General features: G+C 34.1%; 1 protein-coding gene across 1 annotated transcript in view; it reads left to right on the forward strand.

Moving 5' to 3' along the window:
* Positions 1-16,699, forward strand: part of LOC129232328 (protein nervous wreck-like) — a 36,557-nt gene extending 19,858 nt beyond the window's left edge. The window contains exons 4-6 of the mRNA XM_054866484.1: positions 11,884-11,969; positions 15,144-15,288; positions 16,527-16,699. Coding sequence (XP_054722459.1) covers positions 11,884-11,969; positions 15,144-15,288; positions 16,527-16,679 — 384 coding nt within the window. The 3' untranslated portion in view covers positions 16,680-16,699. The remainder of the gene's footprint in view (positions 1-11,883; positions 11,970-15,143; positions 15,289-16,526) is intronic.
* The last annotated feature ends 3,254 nt before the right edge of the window (positions 16,700-19,953 follow it).

Below are 19,953 nucleotides of genomic sequence, written 5' to 3' on the forward strand. Positions count from 1 at the left end.
AGATGTACTTTATTTATTGCTTTATCTATGTTGATTGGAATTAGTTTCACAAGTTTAGTAATTTAAACTCTAATCTAATAATTTTAGTGTTTTTAAACTTAAATTATTCAATGCATCACTGAGACAGTAATTTAAATGTTAAGTTTGCACTGTTTTTAGTAAAATGCTTTTTTTAATGCATTGAATGCAAAACATAAAAAAGCTGGCTGTGTGTAAATAGTAATAAAGTAACTAAACTGACTTAGGTTTAAACTTTCAAACAACAGTCCTAACTTAAAGCCTTCTTGCTGTTTATTTATCTATTATTTATTAATTATTACATCTGCTTATTTTTTTGAACCATAAAAAATTATTTATATTTTTTGTAGAAATATCACAAAAATGGCAACAATCTAACAAGTTCTTATCTTTTAGTTATTTTTTGCAAGAAGTAATAATTTGTCTATGCTGTTAGAAATTTGAAGAGTAAAAGTATGATTTGTATGAGTGACGGGGGGTGTCATATAAATATTGTTACAAATTCTGTAAATAGTAATTATTGTAGGAACGTAACCTGTAAATAGTTTCCCGTAATGAATATACAACCCCTTTTTCATTCGGCTAAATTATACGACCCCTATTTTCTTTCTTTTCATTGATAACGGTCTACTACTTTACAGAAGCGTGTGGAATATTTGAGAAATTTCTTTTCGGTGTATTTAAGCCGTTAGCGATGGATAAACAGTTAGTTTCGATTGATATTTCGAACTGAGAAGATTTTTGCTCTGTTTATAGCGAGGCATTTCGCTGTGTTGTTTTCGTATTTGGAAATAAATACGTGTGTAAACGTTGAGTTTACGGTGTTGTGTGATAATTGCTTAATTGCTGATGAATAATTTGGCAGTTGTTGAAGATCTTTCCTGTACATAGTGTAAATAAATTTCCTGTGTTTTTATCAAGAACTGTGTCTTCATTTCAAGAAAGTGGAAGTCGCGCCGGATCCGTTACAATTTGGCGCCCAACGTGGGGCTACTTCAGGACTTTCTTGCAGTAAGTGTGACTTTGGACATTTTTTCATAAAGACTTTTTAAATTTGGACTTTATTTTTATGGTGATTATTCGCGCAATGGATGAACAATTAAAACAACTGCTTGATGCAATCAACTCTGTGAAGAGTGATATGGCGGCTAATCAAGACCAATTAAAAAGTGATTTGACTGCAAGTTTTACTGCAAATCAAGAACAATTAAAAAATGATATGGCGGCTAATCAAAACCAATTGAAAAGTGATTTAACAGTGCTGAAAAATGACCTAGTTTCTAACCATGAGGAAATTAAAAACGATCTTACTTCAGTAAAGACTGTGATGGAAAATAAATTTAATGAGATAGAGCATCGAGTTGATGCTATTGAAGGAAAGTTTGAGGCAGTTGAAGGCCGATTCATCGCAGTGGAAAATAAAATCGAAGAGAAATTTGAAGAAAAATTAAGTTACGTTGAAGGCCGATGCAATGCTGTAGAAAATAAACTGGAAGAAGAAGATAGAAGATTTCATCTATTTAAAGAAGAGATCTTTAAGGACGTGGAAAGGAGATTGGCGACCGCGGAAAGCAGCTCTGTACAGTTTGGCGCTCCCACATCGGTTGCTCGACCGTCCATTAAACTTGCCACATTTGATGGGAAAACTTCGTGGCAGGTTTACAAAACTCAATTCATGATAGTGGCGGAAGCGAACGGATGGGACTCTGCTACCAAGGCCTGTCATCTTGCAGCATCCCTGAGAGGTGACGCAGCGGACATTCTCCAGACCCTTCCAGACAGCCAGCGCCTGGATTTCGCCGCCCTCACAGCTGCGTTGGAGCTTCGCTTCGGTGAGAAGTGCCAGAAAGATTTCAGCCGACTCCAGTTGAAGTCCCGTTTCCAGAAAACTGGGGAAACCCTGCAAGAGCTTGCGGCGGACATCGAGAGACTGTCTCATCTTGCTTTTTACGAATGCCCTGCGGATGTTCGAGACAACCTGGCACTCAACTACTACATCGACGGGGTTCGAGATCTGGAAATCCAGAAAGCTCTACGGATGGCGGATGTCAAAGACCTGAATTCTGCCGTTGTGTATGCGATGAGATACGAGGCCGCCCAAGAAGCAACCCGTGTGGATCGCCATCTAATCCGGACTCAGGAAGCTGATGAGTCTGATTCCAGGTCCCACCTCGCTGAACTTGAGAGACAACTCGGTGACTTGACAAGACATTTGAGCAGCATAACAGCCCAAAAGAAACAAGAGCAGAAGTGCTGGAAATGCGGTAGTGAAGGACACCTGCGAAGGAGTTGTCCGACTCGCCAAGCTACGCGAGGGAAGGAAATCACCACCACTAAAGCTCTGCAGATTTCCTCTTCTAGTAGTGGCAGTGATGGACTTTTCATTTACGCACATGTAAATGGGAACCCCTGCAGACTGATTGTTGACACTGGAGCCAATGTGACAATTATTAGGACAGATGTGGCTCGTGAATTTGGATTGAAACTGTTGTGGACATCGCCACGCGTAAGCCTCCAGACTGTGACAGGTGACAAAATTGAGATTGACGGTAAAGTGGACTTGGAAATAGTGTTTGGGAATGCCACCTACCATCATACGGCATTCGTCGCTAATATCACGGACCCCTTCATTCTCGGATTGGACTTTTTGAAGAAATATGACTTCACTCTCGACTTCAAGACTAATGAGCTGCACTCGATGAGAGAAGACATAGCCGTTTTCCCTGCAGAGAGTGATGTAAAATCCGCTCATCAAATAATAGCTCAAACAGATTTATCGATTCCCTCAAGGTCAGAATCATTAATACCTGGCTCCCTTGAAGAAAGCAACAGTTTTCGATTTGGACTCATTGAATACCCTAACCTAAGCAATAACCTAAAAGGAGTGCTGGTAGCATCTACGCTTGTGGACCTTTCCAAGGATGTAATTCCTGTAAGAGTCGCCAACGTGAGTGAAAGGCCAAGGAATATCGGAAAGGTGAAGTGTTAGCAACTTGTACTCCAGTAAACTGCATCATTAGAAGAATCAATTCCCCCGAAACTGTGTCTTCTGAGTCCTTGACATCGAAGTTAATTGGGAGTGCACCCTTATCGAAAGATCAAAGAACTGCTGCGGAACAATTGGTGGATGACTTTAAGCATCTGTTTTCATCTACATCGGAGGATGTTGGCCGTACGAATTTAACGCAGCATAGGATCTACACTGGAGAACACCCACCTATTAAACAGCATCCAAGACGACTACCGTTCGCCAAGAAGGAAGAGGTTGAGACCCTCCTGAAAGAGATGAAGGAGAATGATGTAATCGAACCATGATCCAGTCCTTGGGCCTCTCCCATCGTCTTGGTCCGAAAGAAAGATGGCTCCACCAGATTTTGTGTCGATTACCGACGACTGAATGAAATCACCAAGAAAGACAGTTACCCTCTTCCATGGATAGACGACACCTTAGACACTCTTTCCGGACACAAGTGGTTTTCGACCCTGGACTTGAAGAGCGGCTACTGGCAGGTTGAGATACACCCTGATGACCGAGAGAAGACAGCGTTTACAACTGGACAAGGCTTATGGCAGTTTAATGTGATGCCCTTCGGCCTCTGCAATGCACCAGCTACTTTCGAGCGTCTTATGGAGACAGTGTTAAGAGGACTTTCCTACGAATCCTGTCTGGTCTACTTAGACGATATCATCATCGTGGGACGCAGTTTCGAAGAACATCTGGCAAATCTTAGGAAGGTGCTGCAAAAGCTTAAGGAAGCCAATCTGAAGTTAAGCCCGTCCAAATGTAATTTGTTCCGCCGGGAAGTGAACTACCTTGGTCACATCATCTCTTCTGAAGGTGTACAAACCGATCCAGAAAAGGTGTCTGCTGTCAAGAGTTGGAGTCGTCCCGAAAACATCCATCAGCTGCGAAGTTTCCTGGGGCTCTGCACCTACTACAGGAAGTTTGTAAAGGGTTTTTCCAACATTGCACGACCTTTGCATAAGCTGTCGGAGAGCAAGCAAAAGTTCGAATGGTCCAAAGAATGCGAAGATGCATTTCTACGACTGAAGAAGGCTTTAACATCAACGCCTATCCTCGCCTATCCTCAGCCTGAAAAATCCTTCATCCTGGACACTGATGCGAGCAACGAGGGCATCGGAGCTGTTTTATCCCAAGAAATTGACGGAAATGAACATGTCATCGCTTACTGGAGCAAATGCTTATCAAAGTCGGAGCGAAATTACTGCGTCACCAGAAAGGAGTTACTGGCCATAGTGAAAGCTGTAGAACACTTCCATCGTTACCTCTACGGCCGAAAATTTCTGCTTCGGACAGATCATGCCTCATTAACTTGGCTTTTGAACTTCAAAAATCCGGAAGGCCAGATAGCCAGATGGATACAGCTGCTCCAGGAATATGACATGGAGATCAAGCATCGAAAAGGGTTATCTCACGGTAATGCTGACGCTTTATCAAGGAGACCCTGTCCTGAGAACTGCCACTATTGTTCCCGAATTGAGAAACAGTATGGAACGACTAGCCCTACCGCCTATCAGGTGACAGTGACTCCAACATCATCAGAACCTGATCCATGGAGTGATGACCAAGTTCGAAAAGATCAACTTGAAGACCCCGACATAAAACCAATTTTAGAGTTCATGGAAAGTGACAGTCGACGCCCTAGCTGGCAGGACGTTTCCATCTTCAGTCCTGCAACAAAAAGATACTGGGCTTTATGGAACTCACTCCATTTACGGAACGGCGTGCTACACCGGAAATGGGAATCTGACGACGGCAAAACATCTAGGTGGCAGTTACTACTTCCCCGATCAAGGATTGCAGATGTTCTGAAAGAAATACATAGTAGTGCGACTGGAGGACATTTTGGTGTCCTGAAAACCCTCAATAAAGTTCGGGAGCGCTTCTTCTGGAGCAAGGTGAAGGATGACGTGGAGAAGTGGTGCCATTCTTGTGACGCCTGTGCTGCTCGTAAAGGACCGAAGAAGAGAAGCAGAGGGAAGCTACATCTGTACAACGTTGGAGCTCCTTTCGAACGAATTGGGATCGACATCCTGGGTCCTCTACCAAAAACTGCTGATGGGAACAAATACATTCTTGTTTTCATCGACTACTTCACCAAATGGCCGGAAGCATATCCCATTCCTGATCAAGAGGCTACCACCGTCGCAGAGACTCTAGTCCAACACTGGATCTCGAGATATGGAACACCTTTGCAGATTCATTCCGATCAAGGGAGGAATTTCATCTCTGCTGTGTTTAAGGGCCTATGTCAAATTCTCGGGATTGAGAAAACTAGGACAACACCACTACACCCACAATCGGATGGCATGGTGGAGAGATTTAACCGCACCATCCTGAATAATCTCTCACTTATGGTATCCAGAAATCAACAGGATTGGGACAAGAAGCTACCTTTGTTCCTGCTGGCCTACCGCAGTGCTGTCCACGAGACTACCGGATATGCCCCATCTCAGATGCTCTTCGGACGAGAGCTTCAGCTACCTTGTGATCTCGTCTTCGGTCGTCCTCCGGATGCGCCTTCGTCGCCTGAGGAGTACATCCAGGATCTCCAGGCCCGGTTGGAAGACGTTCATAACTTCGCACGAGAGCGAATCAACATCGCGGCGGAGAAGATGAAGACCCGATACGACACAAGGTCTACTGGACATGAATTCAACAAAGGCGACAAGGTTTGGTTATGGAATCCCATCCGACGGAAAGGTCTGTCACCCAAATTGCAGTCGCATTGGGATGGACCCTACAAAGTCCTTAACCGACTAAATGACGTCGTAGTGAGGATCCAAAAATCACCTAATGCAAAACCTAGGGTTGTACATTATGATCGGTTAGCCCCATACTATGGCCATAGTTCATGAGTATTACGTAAACAACCATGGTTGATAACATAAAAGTTGTAGATAATTTTTGCTTTTAATGTTTAGTAATATTTCTTGTTATTATTGTGTTTTCTGTATCTGTTAGTTATTAATTAATGTGTATATTTGTAAACTTGTGATAGAAGTTTGGCACCCTTTCTGGGGATTGTACTGCCCGGGACGTGGAGTCCTTAGGAAGGGGGCAATGTTACAAATTCTGTAAATAGTAATTATTGTAGGAACGTAACCTGTAAATAGTTTCCCGTAATGAATATACAACCCCTTTTTCATTCGGCTAAATTATACGACCCCTATTTTCTTTCTTTTCATTGATAACGGTCTACTACTTTACAGAAGCGTCTGGAATATTTGAGAAATTTCTTTTCGGTGTATTTAAGCCGTTAGCGATGGATAAACAGTTAGTTTCGATTGATATTTCGAACTGAGAAGATTTTTGCTCTGTTTATAGCGAGGCATTTCGCTGTGTTGTTTTCGTATTTGGAAGTAAATACGTGTGTAAACGTTGAGTTTACGGTGTTGTGTGATAATTGCTTAATTGCTGATGAATAATTTGGCAGTTGTTGAAGATCTTACCTGTACATAGTGTAAATAAATTTCCTGTGTTTTTATCAAGAACTGTGTCTTCATTTCAAGAAAGTGGAAGTCGCGCCGGATCCGTTACAATATGGAAAAGAAAGTAAAACTCTTTTAAACTAAAATTTTATTAATGAAAAATGGGGGGGGGGGGGAGAGTTCAGTCTCATCCAAATTCACTTGAATCTCTTGCATCAGAACATTTTTGTTATTTTTTGAACATTGCAGTAAACAAAGACCAAGTTTTGATATTTTATGTATTTCCAACCTTTTTAGAGTTTTGTTCTTGTATTATTTTAAATTGTTTTGATTATCAAATAAGTGTTTACGGAAAACATTATTAAATCTCCATTGTATCATGTAGAAACTTTTATTAATGTTTTGTATATTTTTAAAATAATTACAATTTTTCTGTTTTTACCATTTTTGCCGTTTTTTCCCAGTTTTTGTCTTTGTCCTGGCAGATTTACCATTTTGCGGCAAAATGACCAACCCTATATCTGACGCACTAGTACAGCCAGAATTTTCTACTGGTCACTTAAAAAAAAAAAAAAAAAAGATTTGGGGGGTAATTTTTGGTATGAATTTATGAATGTAACTTTTTAATAAGTTACTAGTCATTTTACTTAATAACTGTATTAAATGGTTTTTGGCTATAACAAGTTTAACATACACTGTACTACCTCATGTTACTCTTGTCAAGATTGCACAAATATTATTTTATTGCCTAATTTCTCTTTAAAAATTTAAATCAATAATATGTGTCAGTAATATAAGTTGAACGACACTTCATTAACTCAAGATGTGGATAACTCGACCACCCCAGTAACTCCACATTTATTTTTCTTAGGGTTACACCAATGCTGATTTCAATGGGAGAAAACCTCTCTAACTGGACACACATTTGCAGGAACCCCCTAAAAGTCGTCATCCAATTGCTTTTCTAGTCCAATTATTGTTACCAACAACCTTTCATGTTGACCTTTTCTCAGAATTTTATGCTGCAGTTCAGGGTTTAAGCTAGGTTCAAAAGTTCTTTAGCATAAAAGCTAAATTTGAGGTGAAAATGTTAGCAAAATGCTAAAATGTTACACATTCTCATATATTTATATATGTTTCAGTGTGTTTCATCTCAAGTGAAAATAAAATTCATATTTCATCTGTGACATCTTTGAAAAAATAAGTACAATAGCTATTTTTAAAAACATAAAATAAAAAAAGAAAACACGATTGGTGTTTAGAACGTTGCAGTCTCCTCCTCCTAATAAAGCAGTTATTGGGGGGACATAATGCTAGATAAGACTAATAGTTATTGAACTTAATTGTAGTTTAAACATCTTAGCTAAGATTTAAAAAGATTAAGTTGATTATCGCCAAACATGCTTCCTCTCTAGGATCATAGATTTCTCCTTTTTAAAAAAAATTAATTTATTTTTTATTTGAGCAAAAAAGCGAAAATGCAATGCTTTATTTTCGCAATTCAGATAGTGTTTTCGCATTATGCGAAAAATGCGACCGTAGCGGAAACTCGGCTGCAGTTTCTTAGTTCTTTTCTAGAAAGTTCTTTTAAAGAATTCTATCCAAATTATTTAGCCACCACACTCTGCGCTGTTAGTGCGATTCTAAAAGACTAGAAAAGATTAGGATAGATGTATCCAGGGCAGTCCTCTAGAGAAAGAAGGCACCATGACATGTTTTTCAAACAAGTGTAAGCAGGACTTTCTATCTGACTGACAAGAAGCTATAATCTCTTTTCAAAAATTATTAATTTATTCCTCACGAGGTATTCAAATAATATTAGTAATTTTATTATATCCTTTTCAAATAAAGAAAATGAAATTCATTTACTAGAATTAACTTTCATAATGTGAATGTTAAGCATTAGTACGTAAGTGATACAGAAACTCGTTAGGAATCAAAATTTTGGAACCTTAGTAAGGCGACATTCGCTTAAGTCGATATGTTTCATGGTCCCTTGGGGTGTCAAGTTATCAAGGTTCCACTGTAGTCCAAAGAGAGGAATTCTTTTTAAAAATTTGCTAAAATGCTCTAATACGGATTCTCTCTCCATCTGAACACCCCCTAATGTGAACACCCCCATATTCTGAATACATTTTGATGATCCCAGCAAATACATATGCATTATCCAGTCTCCCTCTATAATGAACATCTCGTAATCTGCAGGGTCTGGTGGGTAAAGTGGTCATAAAATCGTAAGTTTTCAACTTAGATGAATAGTAAATACAATAAATTCTTTAAACTCTTCAACTTTTTTGTTGTTATTTTACATTGCACTATTAAAGAATACGGTACATTAAATTTTAGGAAAGAAAAAATAGATTTAAATAGTTTTATAGCACTTTATTTTCCCTATATTTTTATGACCACTTTATCCCATAGGGTGGGGGAATGTGGTCATAGCATGGAGTAAAGTGGTCATAGTTAAAAATAGATGCAAAACCATTATAAATAACCCTAATACTTGTATGTTTCGGTTGTTTTTATAGTTACAAGTATATGCACGAGTATATGCGTGTGTACACGAGTATATATGTGTTGTGTAAACATAAGTTAACACATTACTACATGAGTAAATACATGTGTACATCAGATACATGCATGCACGTGCCTACTCAAGTATATACGTGTATACACAAGCATATAAGCATGTATACGCGATTGCCTACAAGAGTGTATATACGTGTCCACACGAGTATATATGTGTCACATTTATATATGTGTCCCATGTATATACGCATATAAACGAACGTCATATGTGTGTATGCACTTGAATCTTGAGTATATACATGCATACCTGAGTATATACGTGTATAGTAATCGTTTATACGCATATATAAGTGTACAGACATACATGTATGGTATACACCAGTAAATTTCTTGGATACATCCAGTGCATGTTTGTACGTGTCTACTCATGTATATATATAAGTATGGAAGCACAAGTTTTTACGTAAGTATAAGTGTAAAGACTATTATACATCTGTATTTACGTATATATTTACATTTACATGTATACACAAGTGCATGTATGCGTACGACGACGACGAGTACATACAGGTATGCCTACAGAGTGAATCCAAGCTCTTGGGCAAAAATCTGAGGGGTGTGAGAGGGCATGTTAAGAAGCAAAGAATCATGAGGAACTTATGGTCGCTGATGGGTTACATGCACACAAAACCAGAAAGTGGTGGATGCAAAACAGGTCACAAATTTGTGGCACAAAGATGATTTTACCCAACATTTTAGTTTAAGAAATGTTTAGAGCAGTTGTTAAAAGTTACAGCCTGTAGCAGCTTTAATACACCCATCACAACAAAGACACAGCCCCTGATTTAAGTTTTTCAAACATCTCGTTATTGCAACAGAGAGTGCTTAGTGATTGCGACTCATGTATTACAGTTGCAGGCTGTAAATTTCATCAATCCCTTTAAAAATGTCTTAAGACCTGAAATATTGTGTAAAATTGTTTTTGTGTAATAAATTTGTGACCTGTTTTGCATCCATCAGTTTCTGGTTTTCCGTGCATGTAGCGTGTCAACATTGTGTGACCATATTTTCTTTTATTCTTGCTTCTTATCCTCCCATCTAACACCTTTTAATAATTTTTTCAAGAGTTGAAACTCTTACACGTGTATCATATGCTTGTATGTAAGTGCCTACTTCAGTACGTCGCATATATATGTGGCTACTTGAAAGTGTTCGTATATATATGAGTATAAGCGAGTATACACGTGTATAGTCGAATGTATATCTGTATAGATAAAAAATATTTACAAATACCCATATATGTATTTGTTGGTGCATTTATGTGAATACGTATATATGCGTGCCTACACGAGTATATGCGTATGCATATGCATTTACTCGTATATTAAGCTTCCATTTACTGTAAAAACAACACATATTAAGTGAAAGTAATATTTAATTTATATCTGCCTTATACTTAAAGATTAAGTGACTTTAGAAGAACAATATTTGTTAAACCTAAAATTATGACCACTTTATCCCATCTTACTTAAATTGCTGTAAAAAATTATTTAAAATAGATTCAGCTATCTGCTAATGAGTAAGCGTTTTTGAGACATGTAAGAAGCTTCCTGTGCAGTCAATCTGTTCATAATGCTAACAAACAAAATTTCCTAAGAAAGTTAAAAGAGGTGTTTAGATTTTTAAATTTTTCATATTCACACAAAATATATTTTTTTTTACCAAATAAAATTTTTCCAGTTGAAAATTTTGTATTCAAAATGTAGATTATAATCTCCCTACTCTAAAATAAAATATTCACATTCATTCCAACTTTTATTTCCAAGCTATAACCATTTATTTGACATATGACCACTTTACCCCATTAACCACTTTCCCCCACCAAACTCTATACTTTTGTTCGTTCCCATGAGTGTTCAGAATAGAGAGAATCTACTGTCCATCTAAAATGCTATCCAGGGAACTAAATGAATAGTGTAATTTTGAAAATAGTTGAGATAGGTAACTATCAAAAGAGCATATATATTATATATGCTCTTTTGATGACATTTTTTTGATGCAAAAATTATTTGCTATTCCCCCCCCCCTTTGAGTTATAAGGTGTTAAAGGCTGTAGAAATTTATGAAAAGTGCCAAATTTAAAGACTTGCTGAGAAACTTATCTCACAATTTCTTCGTTTGCTTCCATTTACAAATCGTGTGAAAAGATGTCTTCCTATTCTCACTTGAACGAGCTAAATTTGACAATTTTTCTTAAAATTTCAGCTGAGTTTAAGGCTTTATATTTCAATAACAGGGAAACAAAGGCAAAATATTCATGCATTAAGAAACGTATTTCACAATACTCTTTCAGTTGCTACTTATTTTAACTTTTTTTCGTTATTACACTATCTTATGGTTTCTTGGTAAGTATTTGTGGGCTTTAAAATAATAGTTTAACGGGAAAGTTTGGAATACTATACTCTTTCTGAAAGCTCGGACATAGTCTGTGGTGTTCAACAGTTAATGTTAAGGTAAGTGTTTTTGTTTGTGTGTGTTTAAATAACTGATTTTGGCAAGTGCTAGAGATTTAGAATTTTCTATTTTATTGATATGCTCTTCTCACACCTAATGTTGTCATGTGTTTTATCTTTCATTTTCATATGCGTTATCTTTCAAATTGCCAATCCTTGTCAAAAACCAGCCTTCCCAAAAATTAAATTCTGTTCGGTCTAGTGGTCAAAAGGAAACAAACAAACAAACATAAAAAAGGAGCTCTTTTCTTTTTTTTTTAAATTTTACTTACTAAATTTGTGTAATTTTTTAAATTTTTGTTTTTAAAAATTTCTTTGTTCAATACTGTCAAATTAATTTATTTCTTATTGACATTTTAAATCCCATCAGGCATTGCTCAAGCTTGCTACAGCTCATTTACAAAAGAAATCACCCGTTGTACTGGATGGAAAATCGGAGACGGGTGAATCTTATAAGTAAGTATTAAATTTTATTTAAGAACAGAATTATACTTTAGAACCATTGAGAAGAGTTAAAATGGATGGAGTGAAGATTTTCATTCTTCAAACCAAGACACCAAGTCACATGATAGATTTTAAAGCGAAACATTGTGGAAGAAACCAGGCTTCTTTCACTAGTTTCACAAAAAACATGTCAACTATTTGTCCTTGTTAAATCACGTGACTTGCCCAATCTTTGCCCAAGCTTTTGCTAAGCTAATGATTGAACTTGCTCCCTCCATTAACTAATTCCTGCTCTAAGTTTAGAACATGCAGAATTTAGTAATTCCATATTCACTAAATTTGAATGAGCATTTTTGCTTGTCATGGATTTTTGATTACTGGAAATGAATTTGTTGTTTTTGAAACAAAATGTAATTAAAATTTTTAAGTAAAATTGATGATATAATAATTTAATCATTAGCTTTGCTGGATAACCCAGGAACCTCCCTCTGGGCTACACCACTGAACTTAAGTATTTTGATTTCTTCCTGTGAAAGTACAAAGCCCTACAATCATGGAGTTTTTTGTTGTTGTTTCAAGAAGTATTTTTTGATTCTTGAAAAGTGCTTGATTTTTTTTTTCCTTCCTGAAGTGTATGAACGTTGAATAATATCTTACTAAAGTATCAGTTTTAATGATACATATTTATTATACTCAGTTTGCTCTTAGAATTACTCATTTCTGAATTTTCATTCTTAATTTTGAAGATATCATCTATTCAATGGTACCTTTAAAATTACATCATGCAGTTTTCATAACAAATGTACTTTCAAATGCGTAGGTATTCCAAGTTCTTTTTTTTTTCTTTCCTTCTGCTCATTTAAAAACATAATGTATAAAAGTGAAATCCCTGTGTTTTTTCACACTAACATCTAAATTCAATGAATTAAAAATTTTTTTTATATATACACGCACAAGCACATTTTCATAAATTATAACTGAATTTAATTTGTACAAGTATGTGTGCTTCACACTAATGGCGTGCAAATCGTAGGTTGCCAACCTCAACTTTGAACAGATGTATTGATTTACCAAATCACCAAATGAAAAGTGAAGAGGCGGGGTGATGTGAAGAAAATTAAGAATTGCTTAAAATTTTTTGAATCAGTATTATTACAACTGTCCAAAGTTTTTATTTCAAGTATTAACTTTTGTTCACTATTCTCTGAATGTCCGAATATACAGTGCCGGCAAAAAAGATCTTTACATTTGGTTGGCGATTAAAAACGTTACATGCAACTTCTTTTTATGATTTTGCTTGGCATGCTGCCTAGTGATTTTACTGAATACCAAATAACTGGCCATATTGTATCCAAGTATTTTGTAAATTTGGCCACAATCTTGCCAATTATTCGGTATTCGACCAATTCACAAGAGAGCATGCCAAGTAAAATTGTTACAAGGGAAAGTTATGTAAAGTTTTTAATTTCCAACCAAATGTGAAGTTTTTTTATTACCGCCACTGTACAAACTATGTAGAATTTATTTTTATATTTTTGTGAAAGTATCTCTTATACCATAAGCATTTTTTTCAAAAATACGATTTTTAAAAAAGGTTTTTGGCTCATAACACGCAGAGTTTTCTGTTAAACGTTACCAAACTTTCAGATTAATTTACAACATACAAGAAAAACCTAACAAAATTTGAAGTTAAAATATTGAAAATTTGATGAAATATGAGTATTTAGAGCAATTGAATTTTCACTGTGCATGCACGAAAGATAGCAATTAATAACCTTCATAATCCAAGCCCAGATAGATCTTACACCTCGTGGTAAAATTCCAGCTTGATATCTTAAAAATTCATAAAGTTATCAGCAATCTAATGAGCCGAATTTCAATAATTCTTTGATAGGCGACGATTCGTGAGGGATCGTTTGCAAATAATCTGTTTTTATCTTGAATCACATTCAATGACGGCAGGCAAGTGTTGCCAGTGTGCAAACGATCCCTAACAGGTCGTTGTCTATCGATGAATTATTGAAATTCGGCTCATTAGATCTCTGATAACTTTTTGAATTTTAAAGATTTTGAGCTTTAATTTAATCACAGGGTGTAGGATCTATCCCGGCTTGGGATTAGGAAGGTTATAAATCGATGTATTTCGTGCACACACAGCAAAAATTCAACTGCTTTAAACATTCTTATTTAAACAAATTTTTAATATTATGTTTCTCTTGTATGCTGTCAAATATTCTGAGAGTTTAGTAACAGTTGATGGAAAACTGTGTGTGCTATGAGCTGAAAACCTTAAAATAAAATTTGCATTTTTGAAAGAAATGCCTATATCTTCTTGGGTGTAAGAGATAATTTCACAAAAATATAAAAATAAATTCTACACAGTTTGTTAGAGCTGGCAAAAAAATATTTACATTTGGTTGGAAATTAAAAATTTTACATAATTTTTTCTTGTCATGATTTTACTTGGCACGCTCCCTTGTGAATATAGACTGGATACCAAATATTCAACTGCAATTGGCCAAATAACTAGGGAGCATGCCAAATAAAATCATGACAAGAAGTTTGCATGTAAAGTTTTTAATTGCCAACTAAATGTAAAGATTTTTTTGCTGCACTGTATTTATAATACTAAAACACATTTATTTAGTAATTTAATGATGTTGCAAAAATATATTTTAAAGTAGAAGTTTTAAAATTGATAGTTTAAAATGAAAAATAATATTTAAGAATAGGGAAAAGCAAGTAGTGCAAGATGACATCAGTAAAATGATTAAGGGAAAATAAGATATTAAAAGATCCATGATCCCTTGGTAAAATTCTTAAGATCAAAAAGTTTTGTGCAAATTCAAAATTAAAATCACTACTTGCTTTTATTTTGAAAGATCATGATCAGTGATGGTTTTTTTTTTTGACAGATATGCATGTACAAGCTAAATTATGTACTGTAGGAGTAATTTTTAAAGGGGTTGCTTTTGGGTAAAAATTTGAAGTAAATTGATCTTAATGTACTATGAAAAGAAGGTCTAATTATGTTCCGTTAATTTATTGTGGATTTTTGTGCTTAATTAATTAATTGGCACTGGTTTTTGGAACAGTTTGTGAGTTTTCAGTGATTATTTTGTGCTTTAATTAGTTATTTTAAATTGTATATTCAATAAGAAATTTCAAACAAACTTTTTTTCTTAGAACTGTTTATGGCGTATGGAAAACCATGTTAGATGAAACTGAAAAAATAGCCAAAGCAAGATTAGCTGCTGCAGAAGTCTATCAACAACAAGTATCAGAAAGTGCAAAATCTTTAAGGCTACATAAACTTGCAGTTGCTAAGAAGGTATAATTTTAAATTAAGCATTAAGGTATATCAAGGTTGTATCTTAAGTAGAATAAGGATACAATTAAAAGAAAAAAATGACTTCAAAAAAGTAAAGAGATTGACAAAAGAGTAATTGTTCTAAAATTTGGCGCATAAATGAAAATGAAATTTGTTGTACATTCTTTGTAGTTGTTTGGTTCAGTAATTCAGTCATACAGAGAATTATTATAGTATTTATGGTGAAACCCTTAATTGCGATAAGAAGTCATATTTTGTTGATAGCTGGCTTTTAAGTGTTTTAAACTTGTCTCCAAATTTCTTTAATTTTATCCAAATAAGTTAGAGTTTGGACCTGTGCTATTGCATGCACTTGTAACTTTTACTTCTGGATTTTAAATATTTCTTTCCTACATCTGCAAAAAGGCGAACTTTTCTCCAATTAATTTAAAGTGTAAGCCTAGTTCTGCAAGTTTATTCTTGAGACATGAGGCTGTGTGTGCAACAAGGGTGTACTCGACTTTGACTGTATTAGCGAGTTTGCCCTTGTTGCATGCATAGCTTCATATGGCACTTTGAAAGATCATCTTAAAAAAAAAAAAAAAAAAAAAAAAAGGGGGGGGGGAACCAATTATGTTTTTTTTTTTATGCAAACAAATATTTTAAAGAACTCTTTCTAAATTTTTATTTCTTATTTATTTGAACTGTCAATTCTTTATTTCATAGTTTTTTCTTATATAATTGGTTATAAGCTGAAACATACTAGGCAGCTAAACATAATTTAACCATGAAATTAAAGGAATACGTCCTGCATTTAAATATTTCCCCGCCCCTGTATTCATTGTTCATGTACACTTTAAAGTTCAAATGGCTTGTTTTTAAGTTTTTTTTTGCTAAACCAAACTTAAATTGCTGTTCTTATTTTTATTGCTTTGAATGTGTGTATGTGTGTTTTAAATTTCTCAGAAACAAGAATGCAGTTTAAAATAAAAAATAAATCAATCAATATCCCTAGCCTTGAGTTTTTTCTATTTCTATTTTTCTCATTTTTTTCATGCGTAGTTGAAAAACAACTTATTATTACTTTTTTTACTACACATTTAATAAAAATGCATAGTAAATAATAATAATAATTTATTGTTGACATTAGTAAACAAGAATAATGATAAAGTGATTATTGTTTATTATGCTTAAAAAATAATAATAACAATCATAAACATTACATTAATTCGAAAACTTCAACAAATCTTTTTAAACAGTGCTTTGAAAATTTGAAAAAGATGCATGAAGAAATTCAAACTTGTGTGACTGAAATCGACAAGACAAAGAAATTATACTTTGAAGAAGAACATATGGCACATGAAGCTAGAGATAAAGCTCATGATGCTGATGAAAAGTTAGTGCCAATTTGATTTATTTATGATATATATTATGCTGAAGTTTTTGTACCATGTTTGAATAAAAAAGTGTTTAAAAGTATCTCCCTCCCACCCCAATGTTTAGCAGTTATTTCCATGACTTGGGTTTTGTGTAGCATTCAGTTGCTCTCTGAAATCACAACCTCAATCTTCATATTTTAAACAGATTTTCAACGTTTTTTGCTTTTTTTTTTGTTGGAATACTGAAAAGATGTATTGAAAACCTTGTGTGCAATTCCTAAAGGTCCTTGTATATGAATTTTAATGTTTCTTGATGTTAGATAAAAGTAAATGCAGTAACTCTGTGCATATAAAAGATGAGAGATGTCTTTTCATTTATAAGCTCATTTCGTTCCCCTGAAAAAGTACATTGAAATGTTCCCCAATTTGGTAAGTATGTGACTATGAAAGCAACATTTTATGCAGTGTTCGATACAACTATTGTTGACTTGGGGGAGGGGGGTGGGCACTATAAAAGTAATATAAACTGGTTTCAAACCGCTTTTCTTTTGCTGTCTCCCCAAACCCCAAGTCCAATGCCCCCAAACATTTTCCCCAACTACTACAGTGTACAAACTCATGTAAATTGTTTTGAATAGCCATAGGGAAACTGATATAAATTTGATAGATTGGAAAAAAAAATCTAATTTGAACCACTAAGAGATAATTGCAAAATATTTACACATTTAGTTGTGAGCTGTATCTCTTTCTGAAAATTGAAGAAGTCAAGATTGGCCTTTTTCCGGAATGTCCTCCAAAACCTTGGTACAAGTCTTTTTGACTAACAAAGCGAATGATTTTTTACAGAAGGTAAAAATAGAAGATTCTTAAAAGAAACTGAGTCAAAAAGATTTTTCCCAAAGTAAAATAAATGGTTAGCTTATTACTAAGCAACTAATTAGGAAGAATATATAAACAAAACAACAGATTTTTAAAAACTGCACAAATAGAAATTAGAATTTGAACATTTTTGTTTCAAACTTAGTCGCTAATTAAACATTTTGCTTACAAAAAAGATAGTGCAGAGTATCTCTGGGAATAAAAAATAAAAAAAAGGAAAAAAAAAGTAGTTTTCTTAATCGAAAAAAATCCTGTGCTCAGGATCCCAGAAAGTTGTTCTCTGTGTGACTAATTATCAATATCATCTTCACCCTTCCTGGACACATCAATAAAATGCTTTTTATGCTTTGAAATAATAAACTTTAAAACATCTTAAGCATCTTATTTTCATTAAAGATATTATTTTACAAATTTGTTCATGGGATAACAGTAATGAGAAATAAAATATACAGTGGTGAGTGGAATGTCAGAAATCCAAACCTCAAAAATCCGAAATTCCGTATAATCCTTATAACTCGTGCAAGCAAGCTTAAAGCTTGGTTTGAAAAAAAAAGAAAAAAATCAATAACTACAATTCAAGATCACGGCAATTAGTCTGGATTTCTGAGGTTCCACTACTTTTCTATTACTGTCAGTGATCATATGTCATTGAATGTAGATAAATAATATACTGTTTTAGATGCATAACAGTACATTTACGCCAATACTTTTATGTTAAACTACATTTACTATTGTAATTGGTCTCACTTTAATCAATGAGTGATATTTTGTACATGTCTTGCTTGGAATCAGATTAAAACGGAAAAAAGGGCGAATCTTTCAGTCTATATCATCTTTGCAAAAAAATAGTGCTAAGGTAAGACTTTAATTCTAGATTTTGTTCCTATTATCAGTTCACATTTCATCTATTTTTTTCTTTCTTTTATTTTAGTAACTATAATTTTTTCTGTTAGTTTTACTTGCAGTAATAGCTTTTTACTTGTTTTTGCTCACTTTCTCAATGTATGCTAGCTTTAATTTGTTGACATGTCAAAATTTTAGCTCTGTAACTTTAATAAGGTTATCCCTGGTAACTTATCATGTTTTGATATAAAAAGGTATCTAAATAAATGTTTCTAATTTTATGTATGAAGTTTTAAAAGTAATTCTTACTTATATTTTGAAGCTTTAGGTTAGTAAGAATTAGGGCTTTGTTTTGCTAAACTACAGTTTTCTTGTCGGTGTTTAATCCATGTTTTTGTCTTCAATAACAGTTTTCAAATTTTGTTTTTGCTTTGGAAAACATTTTCTTGGCATTAGTTAGTGATTGATTAATAAGCAATTTAGTTGTACAAAAGAATTGAAAAAATAGTAAAAAAAAAAAAAGAAATTCTGTAGTTCAAAGTTGAAGGTGTATTGATAGTGACCCCCCCCCCCCCCAAAAAAAAGAGAAGAAAAGATAAATCCAACTTTTACCTTCATTTTTCTTCAGTGAGGTTTATAGACTCGATTTTTATAAGTTAAACATTGTCTTCTGACATAATTATTATTTAAGTTAAATACAATAAAGAAAAGAATTTTGATGAAAGGTTTTAGGTTCCATCTAGCAAAATCATACCAAACCTTCTATGAAACAACTTTAAATATTTTATAATTTATATCATCATCAGAATGATCTTTGTGTTGTCTATTTTATATAATTACAAAATTATCATGTTAATAAAACTAAAAATAATCGAGTAGAAAAAAAGAAGAAACTTTAATATATTATGAGCAGAAATTGTGCTCATCTTGCATTGAAAGGAAAACTAATTATTGTAATGAGTTGTTTTTGCATGTTCTTAGGACTACATTTACTACCGTATGAATGTTCTCAATTTAACCTATAAAAAATGTTTTATTGGTTAAATACATTCATATTTTTAGTAATTGAATTCCAGGAAGTTTTACTTTAGTTTAGTGACATTTTAGCATATTTTGTGATGTTTGAGTAATCATAAAATTTACTTATTTTTAAAGAGATACTAATTAATTTCTTTCACTCAATTGTATTTGCTCATGACAGTATTAACTTTTTTTATTAAATAGTTCTCTTTTCGTCGGGAAGCATGTGACATTCAAGCAACTAAAGCTCGTAATGATTATGTCTTAGCATTGATAGCTGCTAATGCTCATCAATCAAAGTTTTATGAAATTGATTTGCCTGAATTGCTATCAGTAAGTAAATGTTTTTATATTTCATTTTATTAAATTCAAAATATAATTTTTACTGTGTACAGTAGTTTGGTTAGGTACCTTGTCTTCATTTGTTGGTTATTTTATATAATCCATACTTCAACTAATTCAGCCTTTTATATTCAAATGAGTTTGTTATATTAAGTTTAATTTAATGTGTGATAAGATTTAAGAAAAATTGGAAAACATCAAAATTTAACATTTGAGTATTTTC

This window comes from Uloborus diversus, unplaced genomic scaffold (genome assembly GCF_026930045.1).
Source record: "Uloborus diversus isolate 005 unplaced genomic scaffold, Udiv.v.3.1 scaffold_1150, whole genome shotgun sequence".
Classification (NCBI taxonomy): domain Eukaryota; kingdom Metazoa; phylum Arthropoda; class Arachnida; order Araneae; family Uloboridae; genus Uloborus; species Uloborus diversus.